This window comes from Lissotriton helveticus, chromosome 7 (genome assembly GCF_964261635.1).
Source record: "Lissotriton helveticus chromosome 7, aLisHel1.1, whole genome shotgun sequence".
Taxonomy (NCBI): domain Eukaryota; kingdom Metazoa; phylum Chordata; class Amphibia; order Caudata; family Salamandridae; genus Lissotriton; species Lissotriton helveticus.
The window spans coordinates 630,731,138-630,744,848 of NC_136068.1; the positions used below are offsets into that span (position 1 = coordinate 630,731,138).

Consider the following 13,711-nt stretch of genomic DNA (forward strand, 5'->3'; position numbering starts at 1 on the left):
CTCGTGATTTATTTCCAACACTTTTGGACGTAGTATAGTGGGAACAATAATTCTTTCACCCCTACAGATGTAACCTGGGTTGTCAATAGATAGTTCATCCTGGATCTCCCACATGGCCCTTAGATATCCCTGTGGATCATTTTTTCTTGACCAACATTTGGTGATGAGGCTTGAAGCTTTACACAGTACTTCATCGTGTGAATAACCAATGTCCCATTCCTCTTTAGTAATTGCACAAGTGTCATCAAATACAACAGCCACGTTGAAATCGTCCCAATCCAGACATAAATCAGACTCATAAGGTAAAGGACATCTACTAAGGCAGACCGCCACTTGATTTCTCTTTCCAGGTAAGTACTCAACATCATAGGTGAAGTCCAATAAGCTCACATTCATTTTTGCAATCCTCGGGTGGCTTTGAGTATTCCTTCAGAAGTTAATATTTTAAGCAACAGTTTATGGTCCTTACGGATGGTGAACCTAGTACCCCAAACAAATTGTCTAAATTTTTCCATTGACCATACAGTGGCTAGCATCTCTTTTTCTATCACCAAGTACTTTTCCTCAGCTGGAGATAATGAACGAGAAGCAAATTCGATGGTTGCTTCTTTCCCATCATCATTTATTTGTGAAAGTACAGCTCCTAGACCCTTGCCACTAGCAACGGTCGTGATGATGCTATATGCAAGGTTGTCAAGGGCTTGAAGTGGAATAGCAGAAGTGAAATCAGTCTTAATTTTCTTAAAATCACATTCAAGTTCATTATTCCAGACAAATTCTTGTTTGATTTTAAGCAATTGTCTTAAATGTTACGTTTTTGTTGCAAAATTCTTTACGAATTTGGAACCCAAGGATGGATCGTTCCTTCATTTTTGGATTTGGATGAAGATGATTTTTCAATAGCCTCAATTAAACATTTCTTTGGGGAGATACCATCACCACCAACTTCATGACCTAGATATGTTACAGACTTCATTCTAAATTTGCATTTTTTTAAGTTTAGCAGTTGAACCTTTTTCTGCTCATTTATTTTGTACTATATTTCGTTTTTCACCATGGTCATTTATATTTCGACCCATTATTAAGATGTCGTCTTGGAAATAGGTTATGCCTTTTATGCCTTTTAACAATATATGCATTAATCTTTGAAATACGGCAGCAGGCGAAGCAAGGCCAAACCGCATCTGTACAAAGCGGTAACATCCAAAAGGTGTAATGAATGCTGTTAAACTTCTGCTGCTGTCGTGTAATTGGATCTGATGATAGGCAGATGTTAGATCTATTGTTGAAAACCATTTGATACCCTTAGTTTGTGCCAATAATTCATTTACTCTAGATAGAGGAAATTTGTCAACTATAATGTTCTTGTTGAGATCCCTCAAGTCGATGCATAAGCCCAAACAGCCATCAGGTTTGCATGCCACGACTAAGGGAGCCAACCATTTCGCACTTTCTACTGGCCTTATAATTCCTTTTTTTTCCAATGCATCTAATTCTGTCATGACGCCTTCCCTAACGCTTAAAGGAATGTTCCTATCTTCATGGCTTATTGGAACTGCATTTTCTTTGAGGACTATCTTATGTGTAAATCCATTTAGTTTTCCTACATCTCCTGAAAAAACACTGGGAAATTGTTTGGTCATATCATCACTGAACCTCTTGTCTCCATCTTCCAAAAGCATGACTTGGTCATCTAATTTAGGGTTTAGGATGATTCCTAGTTCACCTTGATCAGTCCGCCCTAATACAGAGGATCCCTTTTCAGCAAGACATAACTTGTCTTTAGCAGACCTGTCTTTAAACGTAAAGACTTCTTCGACAGAACCTACCATGGGAATGTTTTCACCAGTAAAAGTTACTGATGAAAGTCAGGATGTTTTAATTTCTGTTTCAGAACACAAGCAAATGTATTCTCCCTTACAGAGCGTTGGACAATAGTGAAAGGCGAACCTGAATCAGGTACAATTTGTAAAGGTACTCCAACAATACTTATTTCACAAATTGGTTTCTTCCTTCCTGTGGTGTTGATATTTAAAATAACATTCCCTGCATCGTCTATGCCATTAATTCATAATATACTATCATCAGAAGATGAATCATCTTCAACCGTTTCATCATTTTTCTCTTCTATACAAACCACTTTCTTTTTACCTCTGTTTATTCTTCTTCTACAAACTTTTGAGAAGTGGCCAACAATTCCACAAAAGGTGCATCTAGATTTAATTGCAGGACACCATTTCTCTGTAGCATTGTGGCCTTTGTATCCACATCTGTAACACACTGGACGTTTATCATCTTGACCATTTCTGTTGAAGTTAGCAGTTTTCTTGCTGACTTCTTTGTAGGAGTGATTGCCAAACTTCCTCCCATCATTATTGCGGAGAGAGACTTTGGCCACCATATTGCTTTCTTCACTTTTCTTTATTGGAGACACGCAGGTACATCCACACGGCAGGCAGCTCCTGGCTCAACTGACCCAACTAGGTTCTAGAATAATATAGTGATGTACAATAATGGTCACTATGGAGTAAGTAATCATAGTAGCAGGAATACCACAGCTATAACTTTTAAATATGATCCCCTCTCCCCCCCACCCCCAGGTCATTCTCCCCCCCTTCCCGCCATCTATGCCCTTCATGTGCCTTGTTCACTTAGGCCCTATGTGGGCGCTCTTTGGATTGCTCTCAAGCACTGTGTGCTTCCGTGGACCATCTTCAAAGCCTGGATGCAAGATCTGATCTTATCAAGTCCACACATCAGACGTCTTTGCAGATTTTGCTCATTACGGTGCCTGCTTAAGGACCAAGTGAAGACACAATTTTAAGAGCTAACAGTATATGCCCCCACCCTGCACTCCATGCGACAACGTTTAGTCTGCTGTGATTGTTGAGTTCTGTCGTGTGTAGCACCGGAGAAACGATCTTCCAAATTTATAATTCCAACATCCTTTGTTTCTTTACTACTTAATGAGCATTGCATGCAATAAATTACATTTTATTTCTCAACGTCAGAGAAGCCTCTGAAATTTCAAATGCTGTTGTTTTCGCTCATGTTTATTACTCCAGTCAGCCAGCTGCACTTTGCTGTCACACCATCTCCTATCCTGGGTACATTTCCACAAATTCAGATATCTCAGTTTTTCAAATTGCTCGCTCATGTATATACAAAGCGCATAGAGATGGTTATTAAGCGATATACAACAGAAAATACATCACAATACAATGTGCATGCTGGTATTCTTCATTGCTTCTATTATGTTTGAAGAGGTAATGTTTGTTTGCAGTTTGCTCAGATCCTCCTTGGTGTTTAATCATGCCCTTCCATGCCAGTGACAGCTCAGGCCATGGTCCTGACCCTCTTCATTCTGCCAGCATTGCGCTCGCTCGTGCTGCAGAATGTAACTTCAGTAGTCCCACATCAAATGGCATTTTACAAATAATTTCCATTGAGCTGACAGGTTTGTAAATGCAAAAAGAACAATTGATGGATAGAATGCAGAACAATGTCACACACTCACCCCAGTACAGAGATCTGGGCCTAAATACATAGTTTTTTTTGCTCACCATGCCATTCCAGTTTGGACCCAGCTAGTTGCAAATCAGTCTTGATCCTGCACCCAATGGGAACAGTCCAGCCCTAACTGCCAGGCCAGGTCCTCCCTGGACTGGAAACAAGCATCTTAGGACAGGTTTTGGGCTTTTACCCTTCATCAGCAGCATCTTTAGCCTTCAACAATATTTTGCTCTTTAGTTTCCCTATTGTGACAGGCTCTCTTTTCTTCCTTTGGTAGCTCGGTGTCCCCTTCTGAAATATTATTATTTTTAGTTGTGCTGATGGCTTGGGTAAATATGTGACCTCCTAATGACATATTGTTCGTAGTGTCCTCCTCCTGAGACCAGCCAACAGCTTGGAGGCAGAAACTTAGCAGACCCTTTACTAGCATGCCTCCCCCTTCTTGCATTCCATGTGTTGCCAGGCCCATTTGTGCTTTACAGCGCAACAGAGACTCGACTAAACAAAGCCTGTTTCCAAACTCAGTATGTGGGCTCATCCAAAGCAGGATTTTTCTTCACTTTGTAAAACATGTAGTCACGCAACACCACTCAATACAACGCCAATCCATACCATACCACCACACAACATAATTACAATCCACATAATACCACTCAACACCACATAATTCTAATCCACCTAATTACACACTAATCAATTCCACGTTAATACACTCTAAAATACCCACACTGTACCACATAATAATCCATATAAAACACTCCACACCATGCCACATAATTCCACTCAACATAATTTCAATCTATACAACACTGTTCCATGCGATATATTCAACTACACCCATATCCATTCCACACCACATCATTAAAATACAAAAACATTATTCCACAACACAATTTCACTAAACACCCCATATACCCAATTTTCAACACATAATTCAACATCATACCATAAAATTCAAAGCACCACATAATTAAACTCCTCTACAGAAACTTTACAACAGAAAATACCATTCATCATAATTACACTGTATTACACACAATACCGCTCCACATAATTCAATGCACCCAAAAATGCATAATTACTATCCAAATACAACTGCACACTATACCACATAATTCCACTATGCAAACCCACACTACACCACACAATTCCATGCAACACAATGCCACAACTAACAATTCCAAACCACATAATTCCACAAAACATACATCCACTCCAATATATAACATATAGATAAGAAACTTTTACATTTAAAACGCCAATAGCTCTAAATCTTTTTTTACACCCAAACACACAGATCTGAAGCTTAGCTCCTAACTATTTCTTCTTTTTCGTCACCAAACAGGTAAAGCTATTCACACAGTTCCACACCACACAATTCAGCTCCACACATTTGCAATGCACACCACATATTTCAACACCAAACCACAAAATACAACTCAACAACACAGTTACACAACACACCACATACATCTAATCCACACCACACAATTCCACATCGTGCCACAAAATTCAACTGCACACCATATTATTAAACTCTACTACATACCACTCCACAACACAAAATGCCATTCCACATAATTACACTACATAACACTGTCCCACTCCACATATTCCAGTACACTAAATACCACCTTTACTATCTACCTAATTCCACAGCACACCATTCCACATCTTTCCACTACACAAATCCTTCCATGCCACAAATTCCATGCCACACAATTACACAACTAACTAATCCAATCCAACACACATAATTCCACTACACACCACGTATATGCATTCCACAACACATAGGTAAAATACATCGTCATTTATAATGCCAATATCTCTAATTTAAACACATGCTAGACCTATTTCATTTTCAATTGTAGGTTTTTACAAAAGACGGCAGCAGTAGTGATGGACTGGCAGATACTTGTCAGCTGCATCAAAGTTTGGAGGGCAGCTCTCCTGCTGATTCAAGGCTGTATTTAGCAACCCAGGATAGAAGTTCTTAAACAACAACGCTCCTCTACACAAAACCTTCATTAGCATGTCTTCAGACAATAGGGTTGCTAAAAGGTAGAAATGTTGACTAGAGTGCCAAGTTCAGTGTATACAGTGTTAGAGAGCTGGCCTGCAAATGATCTCTCATGTGTTTAGTCTTCCTGGTTCCGCTGCTTGTTTTATGTTCTCTGTATGCATACAGCATTTTGGAATTCGTTTCTTTCCAAGTTGTGCATCTGAGCTGGCTGACCAAGAACATATTAGTCAGGTGATCAACCTACTTACAGTGCACAATGGTCATTTTGAATAGCCATGCGGTCTTCCAATGCTTGTTGACATGTTTTCATTTTACCACCGAAACACTCTTCAACTGTGTTCGCTCCACTCATGAGCAGTGAGAATCCCTAATACCTGTAATCACTCACTATATTTTTACAAGTCCCTTGTCACATATTATTAAGCTTCAGCTTTTGAAAACCTGTAAATGTAGTGAATAGAGACATATTTTTTTTATTTTTTTGTGTGTATTTATTGAATTTTATTTAACAGTTACAGCAGTGTACCATAGTCCCGCACCGCTTGAGATTACAGCAGGAAGAGTTAATAAATAACCAGCAGGAAATTGTTACAACGTTGTATTCAGATAGGATTTAAACACGGAAACACATCTTCATGTCTGGCAACACAGCTTAACCGACAGCTCCACATCACCAAGTTAGAATTGACAAAGTGAACATTAGCCTTTTTGTCATGACCATATAAAAAAAAATGATAGTTCGACTTAATGACACTATTCATCGTTCGCCTCGCCCCCATCCCTAGCCATTATATATTGATTACACTGGCCTCAAAAGCTTTTTTGGCGACTCTGCGGAGGCATGAGCGCACTGTATATGTCAGACTGTGTGTTACAGAACATCAGGGGCCTCATTTATGAAAGCCTTGCGCCGCCGGTGCGCCACTTTTAAAATGGGAAAAAGTGACGCACCGGCGGCGCAAGGCGTTCATAAATAAGGCCCCATGTCTTTTTCCCATTCAGACTTTGAGGGAGGTGGGCCACGTGCCCAGCGCCAGGAGTAAGCCCAAACCAATGAGTTTCTTTACATCTTTATTCAGTGACTTCGTATATCCCAATAAAGTTGTCAGGGGAGAGAGGAGTCCCTAAAATATTCCCCAAGTCCTGAAATATCTGGCTCCAAAAGGCTGCAATCTGGGGACAAGACCACGCGAATGTATGACATTACAACGCATGCTTTTACATCGCATGCTTTTACAACGCATACCATTACAACGCATAGTGCTTTTAGGCGCTGGATAGTGAATTGTTTAATTTACTATTCCAACTCCAGTCCCCGTGGATAGTAGGGAAGGTGTTGGATAGTACATTAAACCTATTCCCTATCCTAGAGCGCCCCCAGCGCAATGCGTTGTAATGGTTTGCGTTGTAAAAGTTGCGTTGTAAAGGCACTGCGTGGTAAAAGTTGTGTTGTAAAGGTTGTTTACCAGACCATGCTACGTGGAAAAAATCTGCGCCACCTAAATCTCAGTGCTCGCAGCCGTCCGATTCTCTCAGACCATATCTGTGCAGTCGCTCCGAAGTATAATATACCCTATTAAGATACTTAAAGTGGATCAATCTGTGTCTGCCTTTTAGTTACACTTTTTGGGTAACCTCACAATAGTACCTCCATTTACTGACATCTATATGAATGCCTAAGTCAAGCTGCCACTGTATTCTAGCTGTAGAGTAATGTGTGCGTCCAACCTCCAGGGACATATTGTATAAATTAGACACCAACTTGTTTGGAGACTTGGCATGAAGGAGGTAGGTGAAAGAGGGGAGATCAGGGGGCTACAGATACTCATCACCCAACAATGCCTTCATGGTATCACGTGCCTGAAATAATGAAATTGAGTGAGAATATTCATACATTGCTTACCAGCTGTGACCTCTTCCCAAGCTCGGACCCTGCCATCTGAAAATAAATGCCCCCATATTATGGATCTGAAAGTTCTTGAGTGCTAGGATTGCCGAGCTCTCAACGCTCATCGGGAACCATTGTCACCAGCCCAAAGGGAGAAGAGGGGAGTATACTATTGTACCTGCTTGCCTTTTTAATAACTCATGCCAAGCGTGTACAGTCGAATTAATAGAGCCCCATACCCCATAATGCCTATTGAGGGGTTGAGGGAGTCGCCTTGGAAGGGGGAGGGATAAATCGCTATTCTCTCGATGTGGAGGTGTGGAAGTGTATGTGGGCCAAGACACCAGGAGTAGGCATGCGAGCTCTGCGCTGGTCTGTAATATAATCCGAGATCCGGAGCACCCAGCCCACCCATGGAATATGGAAGTGAAAGTGTGTTCATCTGAACACGGGGAGATTTCCCCGCCCACGCAAGACGAACCATCAAGGCCTTCAACCGTTTGAAGATGAATTTCGGGATTACCATGGGGATGTTGTTAAAAAGGAATAATAACATCGCAATACAATCATCTTCATCAGCGAGATGCGACCCACCAGGGAAAGCGGCAACCAAATCCATCTCTCAATATCTTCCTAGACATATTCATTTTTGTATAATCTCTTTAACCTTTTCTTTTACCACTCTCTTTAGTATGGTGCGGGTTTAATGTTGCAAACACACATCATAAGTACATTACTAATAATATAGCCAAAAAAACCAGACCAGATTAATTTTACAAAGATAAAGAGACAATCAACAACTTTATACCCCATGACATAAAAGACATTGCTTGCATGGCTTGTCCAAATCCACACCACATACTCCTACCACACACAGCACATTTGAACATCTCATAATTCCATGCTACACAATTCAATTATACATAATTACAATCCTAAAAATTAAAAACCACATATTTCCATTTTACTCCAAACCTCATTCCACAGCACGTAATAGCACTCCCCACAACTTAATACCACTGCAAACGACATATTTGCACTCCACACAACACAATTCAACTCCAAACAATTCAACTACACATAATTCCACTTCAACCTACCTAAGTACACTTCACGCCACATATTTACACTCAAAACTAAAACACATAATTCCACTCCACAAAATACAACTCTGCAACATGCCACATAATTCCACTCAACACAATTATATACCACACCATGCCACATAATTCCACACAACGCCACACAATTCCACAATTCAGCCCCACACAGTTCACAATACAATATAATTATGTGGCACATAACAGCACTCAACACCACATAATTCAACTTATAATTACACTCTACTCCAAACCACATAAATACACTCCACATAAATCCAGTCTATGCCACATAGCAACACTCCACATAAATACACTCCACATCATGCTACATAATACCACTCAACATTATTTTCACTCAGTGCACACACCTCCATGCCACACAATGTATCTCTATATATTTCCATTCCACACTACATAATTCAACAACAAACTACATAATTCAACTCAAAAACACAATAACACAACATACCACATATATCCAATCCACACCACAACATTCCACATCATGCCACAAAAGTCAACAGCACACCACATAAGTAACCCCCACTACATACCTCTCCATAACACAACATACCATTCCACATAATTACACTCCATGACATACAATGATTCTGTGCTGGGATATGGATGGGCAGCATGGGGAAGTCAGACCCTAATTGTTGCAGAGGTTGGTTTTGCAGCAGCTCACCACTGACAGCTTGTTCTTTGTTTCGTTCTGGCAAGCGGCCTCTTTGTTGCACTTGCGATGCATGACTGCAGAAGGAGAAGAGAAGAGGAAAGGAATGGGTTAAGAATTTCATTTCAAATGCACTAAGTATTGTCCTGACACTGGCTTCAGCGTATTAGCACCAGAGTTTGGCAGCCATGTGAGAGAGGATGAATGCGTCTGAGGGCGAAATGAGGAATATTTCCTTGGGCGAAATTAGGAATATTTCCTTGAGTGAGGCCTGACATGGTGGCCATCAGTGCCACAGTGATAGTCAATGTTGTGGCTGGTGAGATAGCGAATGTTACTGCAGGTAAGGTTAGTAGCTGTCAGGTTTTCCTGGTCCCTGCATGATATGCTGCTCCAGCCTGGGGTTTTTTCCGTTAATTCTGGGATTTGAATTCCTGTTTCATAATGGAATAAAAAAGACTACAAGACCCTGGACTAGAGCAGCACATGGGAATCTTGACAGGGCTGGATGCTCCTGATGGTGAGATGGCGAATATTACTGAGGGTGAGATGTAACGTGGTCAATGTTAGCGTCAGAGATAGTCAATGTTACGACTGGTGAGATGGTGATGTGAGTGTCACTGGTGCTCAGATGGAAATTGATACTGCGGTTGAGGTCTGTCCTAGTAAATGTTACTGCCATAGAGATGGTGAAGCGGGTGAGATCTTGAATATTGTAGAGGGTGAGGCCTGACATGCTGAATGTTGCTATCAGAGTGAATGTGGGTGAGATGGGAAATGATCCTAGAGCTGAGGATTGAAGGGTGCATTTCTCTGCCTTAGAGATGGCGAATGTTACAGCTGGTGCGGCGGTGACTGATTCACAGGGTGAGATGTTGAGTGTCGCTGCTGGTGAGACTGCGATGTAAGTACGGGTGAGGTCTGAGATGGCGAATGTCACGCCTGGCTACTCATTACTCACTAGCTCCACCAATGGTCCCAAATTCATCCCCAGGCTCTGGCTTGTCGGATGGCATGGCGGCCAATCTTTGTGCCCGCTGGCACACTTCTCCCTCTTGACAGGTCACCATCTTCTTCTTTAGACATAAAGGTGGGGTAATACACTCGTAGCACTGCAGTGCTGAGTAGGAGCCTGAAAGAGATGGGTTCATCACTAGCCGGAGACCTGATATCACCAACCTATTCCTCAGACCAGGTGTGACCGCCAGTAGGCCATGCCACTCCTTCTTCAGGACCTGGCTCCGCCACCCACAGGCCTGGCCACCCCTGGGCCTAATACTTCCAACTTTGGGCCTCATACTCCCTCCCACCTGAGACTAGTGCAACTTTACCCGTGCCTGCCACTGCCACCCTCCTCTGGGACGATATGCCCTCCAGTTGGCCTCTTAATTACCATACTTTGACTTGAATGACCACCCTTGGGCCTGGTTCTAAAGCTTCCCTTCCTGGTACATCATGAATTATTGGGTGCATTTGTGGACTCTCTGGCTCCTCCAGCCTTTAAAGTGGTTGTGGAGAGGGAGAGTTACTGATCTTTCCAACACTGAATCACAGCAGAAGAGGTTCATTCGAAACTGCTGCCTTTAAAGTGCAATGAGGTGTTCAGTAGTCCCTTTTGCATTTAAAGTGCATTGTAAAGTTTATCGTCAGAGAATACTCCTGCATTTAAGAAAACCAATAAGGCTGACATTTGCATGAAGTGCCATTGGCTTTACCAATTCTTGTTGTTGTGCTAAGGAGCAAGCGCAAACAAAAACAAGCATTTCCAATGCAATAGGTCTCGCTTTTACGAGACTTTGAGCTATTGGCATTGTAAATCACAATGCCTTTTATTTATTTGCTTTTAAAACAGATAAATAAAAGACATTGTCATTTACAATGCCAATAGCTTAAAGTCTCGAAAATGCAAGACCTATAGCATTGCAAATGCGTTTGGCATTTGGAGAGAGCGTGTTCTGTCTTTTTCTGCCTGCAAGAGCAGGCAGGACAAAGCTATTTGAGAAAATAGTGCTCGGATTGTAGTTAAAGCCTACAGAGCAACAACACACGTAACAGGGTGTGTCCTCATGGATGGTTACAAAATGGGAGAAGGCAGTACTAAGGAGAGACTACTAAGCCTATTTTTTTTTTTATAAACAATTTTATTGTTTTTACAGAGAACAAGCACCAGCAATACGACGTTGGATTGCACCAATGGTAATGCGAGACAATTAAAAGAGCGAAGACATTGCCTTTAAACCCCACCTTGCAGCAGTGAATACAAACATCATGTATAAAGATCAGGCTACTCCACGGCACCCAGCCATTTTCCCCATACCCTCTGGTATTTCTTAGGACACCCCCGTGCCTCATACATGGGTTTTTCTTGTGCCATGCACCAATCCACCCCCTTTCGCCACTTCTCAGAACTTGGTGGTGTGGGAAGCTTCCAGGAGGCGGCTATATCCCGCTTGGCCACAACCATGGCTGTATTGTAAAGTAATTTCTTGTTCCTGGATCGTTCTAGTCCATCTGTAATCCAGAGAAGGGAGTGACGTGGATCGTGAGGAACCTCCCACCCCAGGACCTCGGTCAGTTCACTTTCGATCTCACCTCAGAACTGAGCTAGTCGGGGGCATGCCCACACCATGTTGAAGAAGGCGGACGGATCCTGACCGCATCTCGTACACGAGGCGGATGGGGAGAAGCCGGCTCGATGTAGGCGCTTCGGGGTTAAGTAGGCCATATGCAAATAGTATAATTGGATCAAGCAGAGTTTAGCGGATGTGATGACCATCTTGGGTGGCATGAGGGCATCCCGCCAGTCCTCCTAGTCCAAAGGACCCACACACTCCTCCCATTGAAATAAATTAAATTAAATGTGGCATTTTTAGAGTGCAAACTGTCGCTCCCAAAGGAGCCTCCTGGCGCTATACAGAATAACGGCCAAACTTTTGAGGAGTTAGGGCCTAGATAAGGGCAAGACAGGATTCCTCACTTATTCCATAGATCCAGGTCTTTAGAGCTTTCCTGAACTGTTTTTTTGATACCATCGTTCTCAGTTTGTTAGGCATAAGATTCCAGGCATTTACACCTAATACTGTAGCAGTTTTCCCTCCCATGTAATTTAAGGAGGTTAGCATATGTAGATCTAAGTATCCTTCCTGTGGTGTATGGTGTGAATCTCCTAGGGAGATATTCTGGTCCAATTTGGCGGGTAGCTCTGAAGGGAATGACCAAGAGTTTGGCCCCTGAGTCGGTATAATGAGGTTGGGGTGTTGTTGACCAGTGTCCGGTAGATGCGGGAAATACCCCCTTCCCCAAGTCGCCTAGCATTGTCTGTGCCTCGGGGGGGGGGGCTGTATTCAGGGATCCTGGTATTGTCTGGTATGTGTACGTGGAGGGCGTGTCGCAGTTGCAGGTATTTATAAAATTGTGATGGGTGCATGGAGTATCTGGACTGGAGGTCTTTAAAAGAGTGCATGTGTCTGCTCGCCCACACATCACCGAGCTGAGAGATCCCTGTAAGATCCCATGTTCGGAACCCCTGTAACCTGCTGATCTCCCTGAGCCATGTCCCATGCCATAGAGGCATGTGTTGGGTGAGTTTGTGTGTCCATTGAGTATGTCGCAGAGCAGCCCGGCAGGCTGAGAGCGAGGAGCGCGTGACGCCTGGAAAGGTGGATGGGATGGATTCCCCGTATATTAGGGACTGAATTTTGGGCAGGCCACGCTCACTTAGTTCAAGCCTATAGGCCAGGTCAGACCAGCCCCCGTTGAACCAGTGATGTATAATCAATAGACAAGTCACCAAGTAGTATAGGTATAAATGTGTCATCCCCATGCCCCCGTCGAATGATGGAATCTGGCAGGTATTAAACCCCAGATGGGCCCTCCCTCCCCCCCAGAGGAATTTAGTAGCCATAGTGTCTAGCTACCGAAACCACGCCAGTGGAAAACAGAAGGGGGTGTTCTGGAGGACGTAAAGAAATCTGAGAAGAATCATCATTTTAAACAAGGCGACCCTCCCCAAGGGATTCAGGGGTAGGGTCTGCCATCTGTGGAGATCCACCATAGCTTTCTTCACGAGCGGGGTGACATTGAGGGACCATCCCAATTCTGGGAAGAGAGCAACCCAGATCCCAAGATATTTAAAAGACTGACACCGAAGGGGTATCGTCCACTGCCAGTCGTAGCATTCTTTAGAGAGATGGAGTGGGAACAGAACCGACTTATTAGAATTCATTCAGAGGCCGGAAGTTTGCCTGAAAGAGCGCAGGATCTGGAGACAACAAGGAGCTGATTGGGCAGGTTCGGGTAAGAAGAGCAGGACATCGTCCGCGTAAAGATCGATCTTGTCCACTTCAGAGTTGGGCCATTCCCATCCTCGAACGAGACTCTCTGACTCAATCAAGGTCGCTAGAGGCTCCCTCTCCAAGGCGAAGAGAAGGGGCGAGAGGGGGCATCCCTGTCTCGTTCCCCTTTGAATGGGGAAAGCGTCGGAGAGAACCCCATTGACCAAGATG

At 43.0% G+C, this 13,711-nt stretch overlaps 1 protein-coding gene across 1 annotated transcript in view; it reads right to left on the reverse strand.

Annotated features, from left to right (window-relative positions):
- Positions 1-6,880: 6,880 nt before the first annotated feature.
- Positions 6,881-13,711, reverse strand: part of LOC144766934 (uncharacterized) — an 83,667-nt gene continuing 76,836 nt past the window's right edge. The window contains exons 3-4 of the mRNA XM_078650624.1: positions 10,168-10,338; positions 6,881-9,283 (exon numbers count right to left, since the gene is read on the reverse strand). Of these exons, the coding sequence (XP_078506750.1) occupies positions 9,183-9,283; positions 10,168-10,338 (272 nt within the window). The 3' untranslated portion in view covers positions 6,881-9,182. The remainder of the gene's footprint in view (positions 9,284-10,167; positions 10,339-13,711) is intronic.